Source organism: Oncorhynchus tshawytscha, linkage group LG12 (assembly GCF_018296145.1).
Source record: "Oncorhynchus tshawytscha isolate Ot180627B linkage group LG12, Otsh_v2.0, whole genome shotgun sequence".
In the NCBI taxonomy this organism is placed as follows: Eukaryota; Metazoa; Chordata; class Actinopteri; order Salmoniformes; family Salmonidae; genus Oncorhynchus; species Oncorhynchus tshawytscha.
This window is the reverse complement of record NC_056440.1, coordinates 17,063,427-17,081,834: the sequence shown is the minus strand read 5'-3', so window position 1 is coordinate 17,081,834 and position 18,408 is coordinate 17,063,427. Positions and strand designations below refer to the sequence as shown.

Genomic DNA, 18,408 nt, shown 5'->3' with positions numbered 1-18,408 from the left:
TCTCTCTCTGCTGTCCAGCTGTTTTCCTTTTTCTCTCTCTGCTGTCCAGCCGTTTTCCTTTGTCTCTCTCTGCTGTCCATCTGTTTTCATTTGTCTCTCTCTCTCTGCTGTCCAGCTGCTTTCCTTAGTCTCTCTCTCTCTCTGCTGTCCAGCTGTTTTCCTTTTTCTCTCTCTGCTGTCCATCTGTATTCCTTTGTCTCTCTCTGCGGTCCATCTGTTTTCATTTGTCTCTCTCTCTGCTGTCCAGCTGTTTTCCTTTGTCTCTCTCTGCTGTCCAGCTATTTTCCTTTGTCTCTCTCTGCTGTCCATCTGTTTTCCTTTGTCTCTCTCTGCTGTCCATCTGTTTTCCTTTGTCTCTCTCTGCTGTCCATCTGTTTTCATTTGTCTCTCTCTCTCTGCTGTCAGCTGTTTTCCTTTTTCTCTCTCTCTGCTGTCCATCTGTTTTCCTTTGTCTCTCTCTGCTGTCCATCTGTTTTCATTTGTCTCTCTCTCTCTGCTGTCAGCTGTTTTCCTTTTTCTCTCTCTCTGCTGTCCATCTGTTTTCCTTTTTCTCTCTCTGCTGTCCAGATATTTTGGTTTGTCTCTCTCTGCTGTCCAGATATTTTCCTTTGTCTCTCTCTCTCTGCTGTCCAGCTGTTATCCTTCGTCTCTCTCTCTCTCTGCAGTTCATCTGTTTTCCTTTGTCTCTCTCTCTGCTGTCCAGCTGTTTTCCTTTTTCTCTCTCTCTGCTGTCCAGATATTTTGATTTGTCTCTCTCTGCTGTTGTCACATCCTGACCATAGTTTGCTTTGTATGTTTCTATGTTTTGGTTGGTCAGGGTGTGAGCTGGGTGGGCATTCTATGTTACATGTCTAGTTTGTCTAGTTCTATGTTTGGCCTGATATGGTTCTCAATCAGAGGTAGGTGTTCGTCATTGTCTCTGATTGGGAACCATATTTAGGTAGCCTGTTTGGTGTTGGGTTTTGTGGGTGATTGTCCTTAGTGTCTTGATGACCTTGTTCTGTGTGTATGTGCACCAGTATTAGGCTGTTTCGGTTTTCGTTACGTTTATTGTTTTGTAGTGTTTGTATTTAGATTCGTGTTGCTTCAGTTTAATAAACATGGATCGCAATCTACACGCCGCATTTTGGTCCGACTCTCTTTCCCATACAGAAAATCGTTACAGCTGTCCAGATATTTTCCTTTGTCTCTCTCTCTGCTGTCCAGCTGTTATCCTTTTTCTCTCTCTCTGCTGTCCAGATATTTTGATTTGTCTCTCTCTGCTGTCCATCTGTTTTCATTTGTCTCTCTCTGCTGTCCAGCTATTTTCCTTTGTCTCTCTCTGCTGTCCATCTGTTTTCCTCTGTCTCTCTCTCTCTGCTGTCCAGCTGTTATCCTTTGTCTCTCTCTGCTGTCCAGCTATTTTCCTTTGTCTCTCTCTGCTGTCCATCTGTTTTCCTCTGTCTCTCTCTCTCTGCTGTCCAGATGTTTTCCTTTGTCTCTCTCTGCTGTCCAGATGTTATCCTTTGTCTCTCTCTGCTGTCCAGCTATTTTCCTTTGTCTCTCTCTGCTGTCCATCTGTTTTCCTCTGTCTCTCTCTCTCTGCTGTCCAGCTGTTATCCTTTGTCTCTCTCTGCTGTCCAGCTATTTTCCTTTGTCTCTCTCTGCTGTCCATCTGTTTTCCTCTGTCTCTCTCTCTCTGCTGTCCAGCTATTTTCCTTTGTCTCTCTCTGCTGTCCATCTGTTTTCCTCTGTCTCTCTCTCTCTGCTGTCCAGATGTTTTCCTTTGTCTCTCTCTGCTGTCCAGATATTTTCCTTTGTCTCTCTCTGCTGTCCATCTGTTTTCCTCTGTCTCTCTCTCTCTCTGCTGTCCAGCTGTTATCCTTCGTCTCTCTCTCTCTGCTGTCCAGCTGTTATCCTTTGTCTCTCTCTCTCTCTGCAGTTCAGCTGTTTTCTTTTTTCTCTCTCTGCTGTCCAGATATTTTGATTTGTCTCTCTCTCTCTGCTGTCCAGCTGTTTTCCTTTGTCTCTCTCTCTGCTGTCCAGCTGTTTTCCTTTGTCTCTCTCTCTGCTGTCCAGCTGTTTTCCTTTGTCTCTCTCTAACTCTGCTGTCCAGCTGTTTTCCTTTGTCTCTCTCTAACTCTGCTGTCCATCTGTTATCCTTTGTCTCTCTCTCTCTGCTGTCCAGCTGCTTTCCTTTGTCTCTCTCTCTCTGCTGTCCAGCTGTTATCCTTTGTCTCTCTCTCTCTGCTGTCCATCTGTTATCCTTCGTCTCTCTCTCTCTGCTGTCCATCTGTTTTCCTTTGTCTCTCTCTCTGCTGTCCAGCTGTTTTCCTTTGTCTCTCTCTAACTCTGCTGTCCAGCTGTTTTCCTTTGTCTCTCTCTCTGATATCCAGCTGTTATCCTTTGTCTCTCTCTCTCTGCTGTCCAGCTGTTTTCCTTTCTCTCTCTCTCTCTCTGCTGTCCATCTGTTATCCTTTGTCTCTCTCTCTCTGCTGTCCATCTGTTATCCTTTGTCTCCCTCTCTCTGCTGTCCATCTGTTATCCTTTGTCTCTCTCTCTCTGCTGTCAGCTGTTTTCCTTTGTCTCTCTCTCTCTGCAGTTCATCTGTTTTCCTTTGTCTCTCTCTCTCTGCAGTTCATCTGTTTTCCTTTTTCTCTCTCTGCTGTCCAGATATTTTGATTTGTCTCTCTCTGCTGTCCAGCAGTTTTCTGGTCAGCAGACAGAGAGCAAAGATCACAACTATCATTGTGATGAAAGTCAAAGTATTAATTTCCTTTGTTCTTATAAGAAACATTCAAGAATTCTAAAAAATACAGATGTCTCGTTTGTGTGTGTGACAAGTCTTATTTCAGTCTCTTTCTAAACAGTAGCCATAGAAGCCACATTCTCACTTACTGTCTGTGGTCAAACAAGGAGAAACATAGCACTGTACAGAGAGAGAGAGAGAGAGAGAGTGAGAGAGAGAGTGAGAGAGAGGTAGGGTGAGCGGGGAGAGAGAGGGAAAGATTGTGCAAGGGAGACAGAGTCTCCCAGTATAGGCAGAGAGGAGGCAGCCGCAGTCATTTGTGGGCCATGGAGCTAAAGTATTTCTGCAAACTATCTCAGGAAATCTTTGAAAGCTGGACCAACAGACTGGGTACTGTCAGTCTAAAAGAGGGTTTGCTCAGCAGCCTGTGACCAGCCATACCACATATCAATTCCTCTTATGCTTCTCTTCTGTATATTTTAGTACTGGTCTGATGCCTCTCTCCTGTACATTTCAACAAAAGTTCTCCTGACTTTGGGGATGGTGTGGCTTCTAGGTGAATTGGAAATAGGGCAAGACATTACACAAACTAAATGCCCTATCTCAGCTAAATCAATGAAGCTAAATCAATGGAGCTAAATAAATATTTCATTCCTATTTTAGTTATCTGCACCTGCTTCTCAATGTGGTGGATTTGCCTTATAGTGAAGCCTTATAGTGAAGCCTTATAGTGAAACCTTATACTGAAGCCTTATTGTGAAGCCTTATTGTGAAGCCTTATTATGAAGCCTTATAGCGAAGCCTTATTGTGAAGCCTTATAGTGAAGCCTTATAGTGAAGCCTTACAGTAAAACCTTATTGTGAAGCCTTATAGTGAAGCCTTAATGTGAAGACTTATTGTGAAGCCTTATTATGAAGCCTTATAGCAAAGCCTTATTGTGAAGCCTTATAGTGAAGCCTTATAGTGAAGCCTTGTTATGAAGCCTTATTGTGAAGCCTTATTGTGAAGCCTTATAGTGAAGCCTTATTATGAATCCTCATAGTGAAGCCTTATTGTGAAGCCTTATAGTGAAGCCTTATAGTAAAGCCTTATTGTGAAGCCTTATAGTGGAGCCTTATAGTGAAGCCTTATTGTGAAGCCTTATAATGGAGCCTTATTGTGAAGCCTTATAGTGAAGCCTTATTGTGGAGCCTTATTGTGAAGCCTTATTGTGAAGCCTTATAGTGAAGCCTTATTGTGGAGCCTTATTGTGAAGCCTTATAGTGAAGCCTTATTGTGAAGCCTTATAGTGGAGCCTTATTGTGAAGCCTTATTGTGAAGCCTTATTATGAAGCCTTATAGTGAAGCCTTATTATGAAGACTTATAGTGAAGCCTTATTGTGAAACCTTATTGTGAAGCCTTATATTGATCACTGACTCAAAGTCTTTTAACTACCTCACTTTGTGTTAAAATCAGAGTACATAATGAGCGATGACAAGGATTTCTGTCACATGCATGAATTAAATTTTAAATAAGGTCAGCATCCTGATTACTTACCAAGCCTTCACAGGTGCTGATGGCGGCTGTCCCGCGCGCATTAGTAGAATCCGTCACCGTGCCGATCAGGTGGCACGCGTTCTCACCTGTGGTACGGTGCTCAGTCCGGTTCACACTCCCATTTCGCCTCTCCAGAATATAATCGTTCGACACCAAATATTTGTTGACTGTTAAATTGAAAACCAAATCACGACCCTTGAAGTTCACCTTATAATAAACGCGTTCCTCCAAAGGCCCCAAGTCTCGTTTATGCCGCCCATGCTTAAAGCGGTGTACCAGAGAGTGGGAGAGAAACTGTCCATCTCTGAAAATTTTGACTGGATGGACCACGGACACATCTGACTGGGACTGGAGAGAGCGACCTGAGGATAAAATTGAAAAGGAAGTTCAGTGGAATTATCAATAGCCTACAAGATCATTTCAAGATAATTCAATTAATAAAGATAATTTATAAAAAACTGACTTCCAGCGCAAATTCATGCACTAAGCTTGCAATGGCTATAAAGAACTTTGTATGAAATTGCAACAATAAAATCGCAACATTGTTGCAGTTATTATAGCCAAGTTGTAACAACGGAGACATACTGACCTGATTCTGCATCGGGAGAGAGGAGGCTGCCAGGCAGCGAGAACTCGGCATGGCTTGCTGCCAAAAACAAAACAGAATGTAGCAGAGAAAGAACCTGGCTCACCCGCGGACATTGCATATTTCATCTAACCAAAATCAAGAGATTTAAAAATATTCACAGGCATTGAAGTCCCAATTGTGCTTTATAGGTGGTCTAGCGACCTCTTCGTTCCATCAACGGCCAGCGTCATGGATGAGGAGGACAACTTTAGGCTGGTTACAGAACATTGTAAAAGTGTGAGAAAGGGAGAAAGCTGCAACTTTGTGTGGGAGGGGAGGAGTAATAGGCTAGTAGTGTCTCGTTTCTTGCCAGGGGCGAGAGGGGAGCGGTGTGGTGTGCAGCTGCAACGCAGTGGAAGATAACTCAAATGCTCGCTCACTCACCCCGTGTGCTTTTAGAGCAAACCAATGCAAACGCTATACTCTAAACCGTTTATTCAATATTCCAATTCAATTCGATGCCTAAGTAGGCCTAGAATTAGTAGGATAACCCTGTAAAATAGCTTCCTTTTTCATTTTCAGTATACCTTGCGGTCAAGTCTCTGCAGGGTTTAATTTGAGTTCTACTCCTACTACTTTTCAAGAGCCAAAGTGGTGTTTCATATGCACATTGAGTGGTGTGAGTAAAGAACGTGTCCCCTCAAGACCATTAAAAAGATGGACTAGAAATTGAAGATTTGACTTGATTTGCCTGGAAATTACTTTTTGTCTTGACTCTTTGGTGATTTAAGATACATTGTGAATGAATTAAACCTATTTACCTATCCATCTATTGAAGTGATTGTTTTATGAATGAAAACCGCATGTCTCTCAGTCATAACCTGACCTACTGTTGCGGCCAGGGTCTAGGTATTTTTTTTAAAACGTTACCTTTATTTAAATAGGCAAGTCAGTTAAGAAGAAATTATTATTTACAATGACAACATACAGCGGCCAAACCTGGACGACACTGGGCGACTTGTTGGCCACCCTATGGGACTCCCAATCACAACCAGTTGTGATTCAGCCTGGATTTGAACCAAGGTGTCTGTAGTGACACCTCAAGCACTGAGATTCAGTGCCTTAGACCACTGTACCACTCTGGAGACCACACCACTCAGATCAGACCCAGGCACAGGCACAGATCAGACACAGATCAGACCCAGGCACAGATCAGACACAGATCAGACACAGGCACAGATCAGACCCAGGCACAGATCAGACCCAGGCACAGATCAGACACAGGCACAGATCAGACCCAGACCCAGGCTCAGACCTAGGCCTATAGCCATACCCAGGCCTAGACCCAGACCTAGACCTAGACCTAGACCCAGACACAGATCAGACCCAGACCCAGACCCAGATCAGACCCAGACCTAGACCCAGGCCTAGACCCAGACCTAGACCCAGGCACAGACCCAGACCCAGGCACAGATCAGACCCAGACCCAGACCCAGACACAGACCCAGGCTCAGACCCAGACACAGGCACAGATCAGACCCAGGCACAGATCAGACCCAGACCCAGACACAGGCCTAGACCCAGACCCAGGCCGAGGCCCAGGCACAGATCAGACCCAGACCCAGGCCTAGACCCAGACTCAGACCCAGCATACTCATCTGTCTGGGGGCCACATACAGAGATGAGAGTGAGGAGCCTTGTTTCATGTTAAATAACTGAGGTCTGGAGGACCTACACACACAGACACACACACAGACGCACACACACACACACACACACACACACACACACACACACACACACACACACACACACACACACACACACACACACACACACACACACACACAATAACAATTCTCAGTGAACCAGCAGGGTTTTGGGAGGCAGTGGGGGACAGAGTGAATGATGGGATGAGGGAGAGGGAGGGAGAGAGAGAGGGGGAGAGAGATAGAGGGAGGATAGGGAGGTATGGACTGAATGAGTGATTGAATAAATTAGGAATGATTGATTTGATATTTGAGAGGGTGAGTGAGAGAGAGACAAACAGAGAGAGAGAGAGTGAGAGAGTGGGGGGGGAGTTGATAGACGGATTCATTAGATAAAAGATGAATGGAGGTTTGAGGAAAACCCTGTTCCCAGGAAGTTTCACATAGATTTTCTAGAGAACGTGGATCATGTTGTAGCCCTCTGGACACACACACACTTCTCAGTAAACCTGTGGGATTTTCCAGCCAGCGCATAACAGCATAGTAAACCAATTTTATTGAGACATTTATGTCATAAGAGCAACCCCTAGCTATTTCAAAGCTGAGCAATAGAGATGGCATTATCTGATATGACCGGTTATAAACTGAGATGGGGCAGGGGTCCGAGTTTGTGAATTTGTTGGTTTGATATGTTGCTTAATCTTCAAACGAAATAGCCTATGACAAATGACTTGTCTAAACACAATATTCTCATGTGTTTAGCTACTCTTAATGAAAACCATTTTTTGTATGTCCAATACAAGAAACATGGCAGCCATTCTGTTGGAACATGATCCTTTGCCAAGGCACCAGATTCTGTTTTTTCCCAGAAACATATATGTAAATATCTCAAAAGGCTTTTCAACTCAGAATCATGCTCACAGTATTTTTAAAAAATCAGTTCTTATCCCAAAGCAATAAATCTAAATACAGTGTATTCAGAAAGTGTTCAGACCCCTTTACTTTTTACACATTTTGTTACGTTACAGCCTTATTCTAAGATGGATTAAATATTTTTTCCCCCTCATCAATCTACACACAATTCCCCATAATGACAAAGAAAAAATAGGTTTAATAATTTAGCAAATGTATAAAAAATATCAAACAGAAATATGACATTTACAGAAGTATTCGGACCCTTTACTCAGTACTTAGTTGAAGCACCTTTGGCAGCGATTACAGCCTCAAGTCTTCTTAGGTATGAATCTACAAGCTTCTTCTCTGCAGATCCTCTCAAGCTCTGTCAGGTTGGATGGGGAGCGTCGCTGCACAGCTATTTTCAGGTCTCTCCTGAGATGTTTGATCGGGTTCAAGGCCAGGCCACTCAAGGACATTCAGAGATTTGTCTTGAAAACATTCCTGTCTTGGCTGAGTGCTTAGGGCCATCAAACTTTTGACCCATTCTGAGGTCCTGAGCGCTCCGGAGCAGGTTTTCATCAAGGATCTCTCTGTACTTTGCTCCGTTCATCTTTCCCTCGATTCTGACTGGTCTCCCAGTCCCTGAAGCTGAAAAAAGTCCCCACAGCATGATGCTGCCACCTGGTTTCCTCCAGACGTGATGCTTGGCATTCAGGCCAAAGAGTTCAATCTTGGTTTCATCAGACCAGAGAATCTTGTTTCTCATGGTTTGAGTCCTTTGGGTGCCTTTTGGCAAACTCCAAGCGGGCTGTCATGTGCCTTTAACCAAGGAGTGGCTTCCGTCTGGCTACTCTACCATATAGGCCTGATTGGTGGAGTACTGCAGAGATGGTTGTCCTTCTGGAAGATTCTTCCATCTCCACAGAGGAACTCTGGAGCTCTGTCAGAGTGACAGGCCCTTCTCCCCCGATTGCTCAGGCGGCCAACACTAGGAAGAGTCTTGGTGGTTCCAAACTTCTTCCATTTAAGAATGATGGAAGCCACTGTGTTCTTGTAGACCTTCAATGCTGCAGAAATGTTTTGGTACCCTTCCCCAGATGTGTACCTCTACACAATCCTGTCTTGGAGCTCTACGGACAATTCCTTTGACCTCAAGGCTTGTTTTTTTCTCTGACATGCACTGTCAACTGTGGGACCCTATATAGACAGGTGTGTGCCTTTCCAAATCATGTCCAATCAATTGAATTTACTACAGGTGGACTCCAATCAAGTTGTAGAAACAGGATGCACATGAACTCAATATCGAGTCTCATTGCAAAGGGTCTGAATACTTATGTAAATAAGGTTTATGTTTTTTTATCTTTAACACATTTGGAAACTTTTTTTAAAAACTGTTTTTGGTTTGTCATTGTGTGGTACTGTGTGTAGATTGATGAGGGGGAAAAAAACTATTTAATCAATTTTAGAATAAGGATATAATGTAAAATGTTTGGGGAAAAGTCAAGGGGTCTGAGTACTTTCTGAATGCACTGTATATTGCTCTGGCTTATCCCAAAAGGCTTTCCAAGTCAGAATCAACAGTGGTTTTTTAATCAGTCCCAGAGATGACCTAAATAAATCGAGTGTGTGTGTGCGCGCATGTCTGTGTGTGTGTGTGTGTTATTGTGTGTTTGTTTGCTTGTGAGTGTGTGTGTGTGTCTCTACTATGGTCCTGGACCACCAGCTTGGTTTAATATCAGACTCACAATAGGGACTTACTCACCTGAGTCTGCAGGTTAAGGAAAATTCACACACTACCAAGAAGGAAGGTACGGAGCGTAATGCAGTGTTGGCAATGTCGTTTTATAGGTTATTCATAATTTTACTTTGATAGGTGTATGTACACCTGTCTGCCTTTCTTTCTCTGTCCATTGGATGGCGCTGTTCTACCTGACATGGTGAACTTTGGTCCAGACTCTTTTAGTACAGTGGTGGCTTGCCCTCTCAACGATAGTAACTGTGTAAAGAAAGCCACACTAAGGACTAGTCACACTAGTGGAATTTGCTGTTTGCCTTCAAAATAAAAGTTCCCCATTGAAACATCCAAACGGATACAAATAGTGGAATATTGCCCTTTTTGGACTAGATAATGGTAAACAAGGTTGGAATGTTGTTACATAACTTGAAAATGAATACAATAATGAATTAATTTGACAATAAACAATAAACATTTTTAAAAAACACTGTGGACTTATTAGACTGCATTATTGCCCTTTAGGGTATGCTACAGTGCATTCCATTCGGAAAGCATTCAGGCCCCTTCACTTTCCACATTTTGTTACATTACAGCCTTATTCTAGAATGGATTAAATCAAATTCTTCCTCATCAATTTACAAACAATACCCCATAATGACAAAGCAAAAACAGGCTTTCAGACATTTTTGCAAATTTATAAAAATAAGAAAAACACTTAAATATCACACTTACATAAGTATTCAGACCCTTTACTCAGTACTTTGTTGAAGCACATTTGACAGCGATTACAGCCTTGATTCTTCCTGGGTATGATGCTACAAGCTTGGCACACCTGTATTTGGGTAGTTTCTCTCATTCTTCTCTGCAGATCCTCTCAAGCTCTGTCAGGTTGGATGGGGAGCGTCGCTGCAATGCTATTTTCAGGTCTCTCCAGAGATGTTCGATCGGGTTCAAGTCCAGGCTCTGGCTGGGCCACTCAAGAACAGGTCTTTCCTTGCTCATCTCTCCCTCCAGCTCAAACTGTTAGTGTCCCACAAACATTTAAAGAATGACTCCCCCTAAAAAAACAACCAATGTTTTATAAAATGGCCTATATGGCATTGATATGAGTCAGAAACATTTATTCTTGTCAATATTGATTACAAAGTGTAAATAGGATAATTGTGTCATAAAGTCTCATGTAAAACTGAGTTTGGAACCTGAGTGAATCACGAGTAAATGAAGGTTGGGTTTTCATTACAATTATGTCAACAATTCATGCCCCCTTGGCCAAGCTCCACTTGCAAATCGTCCCTCCGCCCACTTCGCTTCCCTTTGTGGGTCTTTATTGTTTCATTGCCCCCATCACGTTGAAAAGATTATGGCCATTTGAGACTGAAAAGCCCTATACGCAGTGGTGGAAAAAGTACCCAATTGTCATACTTGAGTAAAAGTAAAGATACGTTAATGGGAAATAACTCAAATAAAAGTAGAATTCAGTAAAATTCTACTTGAGTAAAAGTCTAAAAAGTATTTGGTTTAAAATATACTTAAGTATCAAAAGTATAAATCATTAAGCAAACCAGATGGCACCATTTTCTTGTTTTTATTTATTTATGGAAAGCCAGGGGCACACTCCAACACTTTTGGGTGTCAAGGAAAATGTATGGAGTAAAAAGTACAATATTTTCTTAAGGAATGTAGTGAAGTAAAAGTAGTCAAAAATATAAATAGTAAAGTAAAGTACAGATACCCCAAAAACTACTTAAGTAGTACTTTCTTATTTTAATGCATTACAAACTGTCACTAAAATAGATTTTTATTTGGATTTCATGTAATGGACATACACAAAATAGTCCAAAAATAAAAAACTGAAAAGTGGTGCGTGCGTATGTATTCACCCCCTTTGCTATGAAGCCCCTAAATAAGATGTGGTGCAACCAATTACCTTCAGAAGTCACATAATTAGTTAAATAAAGACCACCTGCGTGCAATCTAAGTGTCACATGATCTCAGTATATATACACCTGTTCTGAAAGGTCCCAGAGTCTGCAACATCACTATGCAAGTGGCACCATGACCAAGGTGCTCGCCAAACAGGTCAGGGACAAAGTTCTGGAGAAGTACAGATCAGGGTTGGGTTATAAAAAAAAATATCAGAAACTTTGAACATCCCACAGAGCACCATTAAATCCATTATTAAAAAAATGGAAAGAATATGGCACCACAACAAACCTACCAGGACGCCCACCAAAACTCACAGACCAGGCAAGGAGGGCATTAATCAGAGAGGCAACAAAGAGACTAAAGATAACCCTGAAGGTGCTGCAAAGCTCTACAGCGGAGATTGGAGTATCTAGGACCACTTTAAGCCTCACACTCCACAGAGCTGGGCTTTACAGAAGAGTGGCCAGAAAAAAGCCATTGCTTAAAGAAAAAAAACAAGTAAACACATTTGGTGTTTGCCAAAATGCATGTGGGAGACTCCCCAAACATATGGAAGAAGGTACTCTGGTCAGATGAGACTAAAATTGAGCAAAGATCCCAGTGGCTAGATGTGCCAAGCTTGTAGACATACCCCAAGAGACTTGCAGCTGTAAGAGCTGGAAAAGGTGGGTCTTTAAAGTTTTGACTTTTGGGCGGATGAATAGTTATGCACGCTCAAGCTTTTTTGTGGGTTTTCTTGTTTGTTTCACAAGAGAAAATATTTTGCATCTTCAAAGTGGTAGGCATGTTGTGTAAATCAAATGATACAACTCCCCCCACAAAAAATATATATATTAAATTCCAGGTTGTAAGGCAACACAATAGGAAAAATGCCAAGGGGGGTGAATACATTCTCAAGCCAATGTACATAAGATCGATCTGGTCGGTCACATATAAGTTTGGACATTTGGTTGGTCATTTGTTTATCAAGTATAGTTAGAAGAGAAGCTGCATGTATCTATCATAAGTTGTTGCCCTGCATGACTAAATAAAGTAGTGCTCACCAGAATAATGTCTAACATCGATATAATGAATACATTAGTAATCTAGGTAACACCAGTAAAGGTGTCTGTTTTGTTTAGGGACTGGGAGAAAATGCAGTAATTCCAAAACACTAAAGATTGGTCCTGTGCAAAATGTCCAATGTCATCAGTTTGACCGGTTTTAAGGAAATGAAAAGCTGATAAAACGATTAAACACATTTTTGATAAGACTCAGTTTTTCTTGGGTGCATATTTTATTGAAATTGAAATACTGAAATACTCACATTTTCTCAAGAGATGCTGTAAGAAAGACATTTCTCCAATCCTGTTCCAGAGTAAAAATGTACATTTGTTGTATAATTTTACTGAAAGAAATGCATAATTCTGCAGGAGTTAATATTTTATTACTCTATATGCGAGAGGTTATAGGCCTACACTCAGTGTCCAGATTTCAGTTACAGTTTAAGCCATATGAACCAATTAGGAATATTCTGTTTATTCACGGTTACTGGGATACTCATGAACGGGATAAAGGTGCTATGAGCTACTATCCGGAATACTTTGGACATGTAAACGTGGTCAATGAAGGTAACAGCCTCTACCTTTATGTACAGTACATAGCTATCTCATTGACCTATTACCCCTGCGCATCCACTCGGTACTGGTACTCCCTGTATATAGCCATGTTATTTTCTACTTACTATATATAGCCATGTTATTTCTACTCTTTATTTGTATTCGTTATTCATTTCAATTTTTTAAATTTAATTTTGTATTTCTCAATCACCAAGAAAAATGTAATGAATACCAATATGCAGATGGTTTATGCCCACTAGTTGACGATCATCTTACTCTACATAGACAACATATGTGTTTGAGTCATGAGTCCCCCTACCATCTCTGTCTAGCATGTGCACAATACTAAAATGTTTTACAAAATGATATTTGATTCATGGAGCATTTAATATCCTATGGTTATTTGTATGACTTATTCAAAACTGTCCACGAATGGCTGCAAAAATGCATAGCCTCATATAATACATTTAAAAAGACAAACGTAAGGCATCAGATTTCAAATATGTGATTACACTGGCAAAATTGGGAAGAAGTGGAGTAATAAAATACAGTACGGTTCTTGCTGACAAGCACAGTAATTCCCCTGTATTTTAGCCCATTGTTAAGAATGAGAATTGTTCCACTGATCAGACTAAATAAAGTAAATACATAATCAAATCTGTCTCTACACCCTAACCAAATAATTGTTATATTTATTGTCCCCCCTCTAGAATCGAACTTTTGGGTTCACAATCTCTTAGACAAAAATTATTTTCATAGTTACAAATCAGGTCACCCTACCAAACTTCCCTGCTAAAACATACAGGTCTCCGCTGCTGTCTTTTCGTTGTCAGAGATCCCTTACATAACTAAACCAATCATATGCTTCAATGTGCCGCGGTTCACAGTGCCGTGGCAGGACAATGATAAAGGCTCCTTTCCTGATGTTAAATTGCATGCGCAGAAGCCCCTATTTCAAAGCGATATGGAGCACAATTAAAAAGTGAACGCGCGGATTATATAACGGACTATTAGAGAAAATGTAAGCAGTAGGCTACTTTTCAATGCGTGAAATAAGAGGTGTAGCGTGAGAAGAGGGTCAATTTGTTGTGTCTCACGGACAATGCGTGAGAGTTCACAGCTCTGGACTAATCTTTTGAATAAATGTAGTAAAAAATAAATTACAGCAACAATATATAAAATTAGCTAGATAGATAAGGTTAGCAAGCTAGCTAGCTAGATAGTGTTAACAGCATGCTAGCTAGCTACACTGACAACTATCAGTGCCCTATTTGTTGATGTTAATTAAATCCACATGGAAATAAACTGGGAAATTCCCACACCCAATTCGTGCCGAGTCAACACAACTCGGAACTCTTATTTTTCCCCTCCAGTTGTTTTGAACGCGGCATCAAATGCACCAAGTAGCCTTCGTCATTCTTCGGAGGTGGAGCCTAAAAGTGCATTTCCTCATGTTGAAATAGCGACGGCAACTTGACGCTAATAAAACTATGACGCTCATGTTTGTGTAAATTCTTTTAGATTGTAAACTGTGGTTGTCACTGAGTAGGCTACCCATTTCATGGGTGCACACTCCATAGATAAGGCTATACAGTCCAATATTAATGTTCAATACGCACAATAGATTAGCTAATGTGGCTCATTTCACAGTGTTTGCAGTCCTGCAATAAGAGTTATAAGAGGTATGACGCTCATATTGGTGCAAACTACATACAGTGCCTTGCGAAAGTATTCGGCCCCCTTGAACTTTGCGACCTTTTGCCACATTTCAGGCTTCAAACATAAAGATATAAAACCGTATTTTTTTGTGAAGACTCAACAACAAGTGGGACACAATCATGAAGTGGAACGACATTTATTGGATATTTCAAACTTTTTTAACAAATCAAAAACTGAAAAATTGGGCGTGCAAAATTATTCAGCCCCTTTACTTTCAGTGCAGCAAACTCTCTCCAGAAGTTCAGTGAGGATCTCTGAATGATCCAATGTTGACCTAAATGACTAATGATGATAAATACAATCCACCTGTGTGTAATCAAATCTCCGTATAAATGCACCTGCACTGTGATAGTCTCAGAGGTCCGTTACAAGCGCAGAGAGCATCATGAAGAACAAGGAACACACCAGGCAGGTCTGAGATACTGTTGTGAAGAAGTTTAAAGCCGGATTTGGATACAAAAAGATTTCCCAAGCTTTAAACATCCCAAGGAGCACTGTGCAAGCGATAATATTGAAATGGAAGGAGTATCAGACCACTGCAAATCTACAAAGACCTGGCCGTCCCTCTAAACTTTCAGCTAATACAAGGAGAAGACTGATCAGAGATGCAGCCAAGAGGCCCATGATCACTCTGGATGAACTGCAGAGATCTACAGCTGAGGTGGGAGACTCTGTCCATAGGACAACAATCAGTCGTATATTGCACAAATCTGGCCTTTATGGAAGAGTGGCAAGAAGAAAGCCATTTCTTAAAGATATCCATAAAAAGTGTTGTTTAAAGTTTGCCACAAGCCACCTGGGAGACACACCAAACATGTGGAAGAAGGTGCTCTGGTCAGATGAAACCAAAATGGAACTTTTTGGCAACAATGCAAAACGTTATGTTTGGCGTAAAAGCAACACAGCTCATCACCCTGAACACACCATCCCCACTGTCAAACATGGTGGTGGCAGCATCATGGTTTGGGCCTGCTTTTCTTCAGCAGGGACAGGGAAGATGGTTAAAATTGATGGGAAGATGGATGGATGGTGATGATAATATTTGCGTAAACTCTACATAGTTGTGTGCTGTGGGTGTCACTGTGTAGGCAGGTACCCCATTTCATGGGTGCACACTCTATAGCAGTGGAGGCTGGTGGGAGAAGCTATAGGAGGAAATAAGCATACAGGAAACCACTCACCCAGAGGCGGCGCTCCGAGTGGCCGGAGACTTTAATGCAGGGAAACTTAAATCGGTTCTACCAAATCTCTATCAATATGTTAAATGTGCAACCAGAGGGAAAAAAATTCTAGATCACCTGTACTCCACACACAGAGATGCGTACAGAGCTCTCCCTCGCCCTCCATTTGGTAAATCCGACCACAACTCTATCCTCCTGATTCCTGCTTATAAGCAAAAATGAAAGCAGGAAGCACCAGTGACTCAGTCTATAAGAAAATGGTCAGATGAAGCAGATGCTTAACTACAGAACTGTTTTGCTAGCACAGACTGGAACATGTTCCGGGATTCTTCCGATGACATTGAGGAGTACACCACACCAGTCACTGGCTTTATCAATAAGTGCATTGAGGACGTCGTCCCCCCAGTGACTGTACGTACATACCCCAACCAGAAGCCATGGATTACAGACAACATTCGCACTGAGCTAAAAGGTAGAGCTGCCGCTTACAAGAAATCCCGCTATGCCCTGCGACGAACCATCAAACAGGCAAAGCATCAATACAGGGCTAAGATTGAATCATACTACACCGGCTCCGACGCTCATCGTATGTGGCAGGGCTTGCAAACTATTACAGACTACAAAGGGAAGCACAGCCGCGAGCTGCCCAGTGACACGAGCCTACCAGATGAGCTAAATCACTTCTATGCTTGCTTCGAGGCAAGCAACACTGAGGCATGCACGAGAGCATCAGCTGTTCCGGACAACTGTGTGATCACACTCTCCGTAGCCGACATTCACATGGCTGCGGGGCCAGATGGATTACCAGGACGTGTGCTCCGGGCATGTGCTGACCAACTGGCAGGTGTCTTCACTGACATTTTCAACATGTCCCTGATTGAGTCTGTAATACCAACATGCTTCAAGCAGACCACCATAGTCCCTGTGCCCAAGAACACAAAGGCAACCTGCCTAAATGACTACAGACCTGTGGCACTCACGTCCTTAGCCATGAAGTGCTTTGAAAGGATGGTAAATGGCTCACATCAACACCATTAAACCCTAGACCCACTCCAATTTGCATACCGCCCAAACACATCCACAGATGATGCAATCCCTATTGCACTCCACACTGCTCTTTCCCACCTGGGCAAAAGGAACACTTATGTGAGAATGCTATTCATTGACTACAGCTCAGCGTTCATCACCATAGTATCCTCAAAGCTCATCACTAAGCTAAGGGACCTGGGACTAAACACCTCCCTCTGCAACTGGATCCTGGACTTCCTGACGGGCCGCCCCCAGGTGGTGAGGGTAGGTAGCAACACATCTGCCACGCTGATCCTCAACACTGGAGCTCCCCGGGGTGCGTGCTCAGTCCCCTCCTCTACTCCCTGTTCACCCACGACTGCATGGCCAGGCACGACTCCAACACCATCATTAAGTTTGCTGACGACACAACAGTGGTAGGCCTAATCACGCACAACAACGAGACAGCCTATAGGGAGGAGGTCAGAGACCTGGCCGGGTGGTGTCATAATAACAACCTATCCCTCAACGTAACCAAGACTAAGGAGATGATTGTGGACTACAGGAAAAGGACCACCGAGCACGTCCCCATTCTCATTGACGGGGCTGTAGTGGAGCAGGTTGAGAGCTTCAAATTCCTTGGTGTCCACATCAACAACAAACTAGAATGGGTCAAACACACCAAGACAGTCGTGAAGAGGGCACGACAAAGCCTCTTCCCCCTCAGGAAACTAAAAATATTTGGCATGGGTCCTGAGATCCTCAAAAGGTTCTACAGCTGCAACATCGAGAGCATCCTGACCGGTTGCATCACTGCCTGGTACGGCAATTGCTCATTCTCTGACCGCAAGGCACTTCAGAGAGTAGTGCGTTCGGCCCAGTACATCACTGGGGCTAAACTGCCTGCCATCCAGGGCCTCTACACCAGGCAGTGTCAGAGGAAGGCCCTGAAAATTGTCAAAGACCCCAGCCACCCCAGTCATAGACTGTTCACTCTACTATCGCATGGCAAACGGTACTGGATTGCCAAGTCTAGGACAAAAAGGCTTCTCAACAGTTTTTACCCCCAAGCCATAAGACTCCTGAACAGGTAACCAAATGGTTACCCGGACTATTTGCATTGTGTTGCTCCCCCAATCCCTCTTCTACGCTGCTACTCTGTTTATCTTATATGCATAGCCACAACTATGCATTCATGTACATACTACCTCAATTGGCCCGACCAACCAGTGCTCCCACACATTGGCTAACCGGGCTATCTGCATTGTGTCCCACCACCCGCCAACCCCTCTTTTTACGCTACTGCTACTCTGTTCATCATATATGCATAGTCACTTTAACCAACCCACATGTACATAGTACCTCAATAAGCCTGACTAACAGGTATATCGCCTTGCTACTCTTATTTTCAAATGTCTTTTTACTGTTTTATTTCTTGACTGACCTACACACACACACACACACACACACACACACACACTTTCTCTCCGCACTATTGGTTAGAGCAGTAAGTAAGCATTTCACTGTCGGCGTTCACTGTCAGTAAGCATTTCACTGTCGGCGCACATGACAAATAAACTTTGATTTGATGATGGGCTTGTTGTAATGGCTGGAATGGAATTAATGAGCTGAGTCAAATGTGATGTCCATGTGTTTGATGTGTTTGATACCATTCCGTTAATTTCACTCCAGCCATTACAATGAGCCCGTCCTCCTATAGCTCCTCCCACCAGCCACCACTGCTCTCTATAGTTAAGGCTGTACAATGCATATGCCCCAATGCAAGTATGCAGTCTATTCC

The 18,408-nt window shown here is 42.7% G+C and overlaps 1 protein-coding gene across 1 annotated transcript in view; it reads right to left on the bottom strand.

Moving 5' to 3' along the window:
* adamts12 (ADAM metallopeptidase with thrombospondin type 1 motif, 12) overlaps positions 1–5,210 on the bottom strand; it is a 69,133-nt gene extending 63,923 nt beyond the window's left edge. The window contains 2 exon segments of the mRNA XM_042331403.1: positions 4,267–4,628; positions 4,856–5,210. Of these exon segments, the coding sequence (XP_042187337.1) occupies positions 4,267–4,628; positions 4,856–4,973 (480 nt within the window). The 5' untranslated portion in view covers positions 4,974–5,210.
* Between the last annotated feature and the right edge of the window lie 13,198 nt (positions 5,211–18,408).